At 51.2% G+C, this 537-nt stretch overlaps 1 protein-coding gene across 1 annotated transcript in view; it reads right to left on the reverse strand.

Annotated features, from left to right (window-relative positions):
- RTN4RL1 (reticulon 4 receptor-like 1) overlaps positions 1-537 on the reverse strand; it is a gene marked incomplete at its 5' end in the record, with an annotated part of 1889 nt that overhangs the window by 1065 nt on the left and 287 nt on the right. The window contains one exon of the mRNA XM_010144595.1: positions 11-537. Within this exon, the coding sequence (XP_010142897.1) occupies positions 11-537 (527 nt within the window). The remainder of the gene's footprint in view (positions 1-10) is intronic.

Raw genomic sequence — 537 nt, forward strand, 5'->3', positions numbered from 1 at the left:
CGAGAGGCTGTTATTGAACAGGAAAAGGGTGGTCAATCTTCGGAGGTCATGAAAAGCCCGCCTGTGAATCCACTGCAGCTGATTTTGATGGATGAGCAGCCGATCCAGGTTTATTAGTCCCCTAAATGTGTTCTGATGGAGGCTCCAGAGCTTGTTTCCATGGAGAAAAAGATGGCTGAGGTTAACCAAGTCAACAAAAATATCATCCTGAAGGAACTCAATGTGGTTGTCTTGAAGGTAAAGGTATTGCAGGTTGTGGAGGCCACCGAATATCCCGCTGGGGAGAGAGCTCAGCCCGCACTTGTACAGATACAAGGCATGGAGTTTCACCAGCCCTTGGAAAGTGTCTGCAGCTAAAGCCCTTAAGTAGCGGTTGTCCCCCAGGTCCAGCTCCTCCAGGTTGACGAACCCGTCGAAGGTGTTGGGGTCGATGAAGGTGATGTTGTTGGAGTAGATCCAGAGGGTAACCATGGAGGGGCTGAAGTGGCCCCGCAGCAGCAAGGTGATCTGGTTGTTCTGGAGGAAGATCCTCTCGCT

This window comes from Buceros rhinoceros, unplaced genomic scaffold (genome assembly GCF_000710305.1).
Source record: "Buceros rhinoceros silvestris isolate BGI_N320 unplaced genomic scaffold, ASM71030v1 scaffold15951, whole genome shotgun sequence".
Classification (NCBI taxonomy): domain Eukaryota; kingdom Metazoa; phylum Chordata; class Aves; order Bucerotiformes; family Bucerotidae; genus Buceros; species Buceros rhinoceros.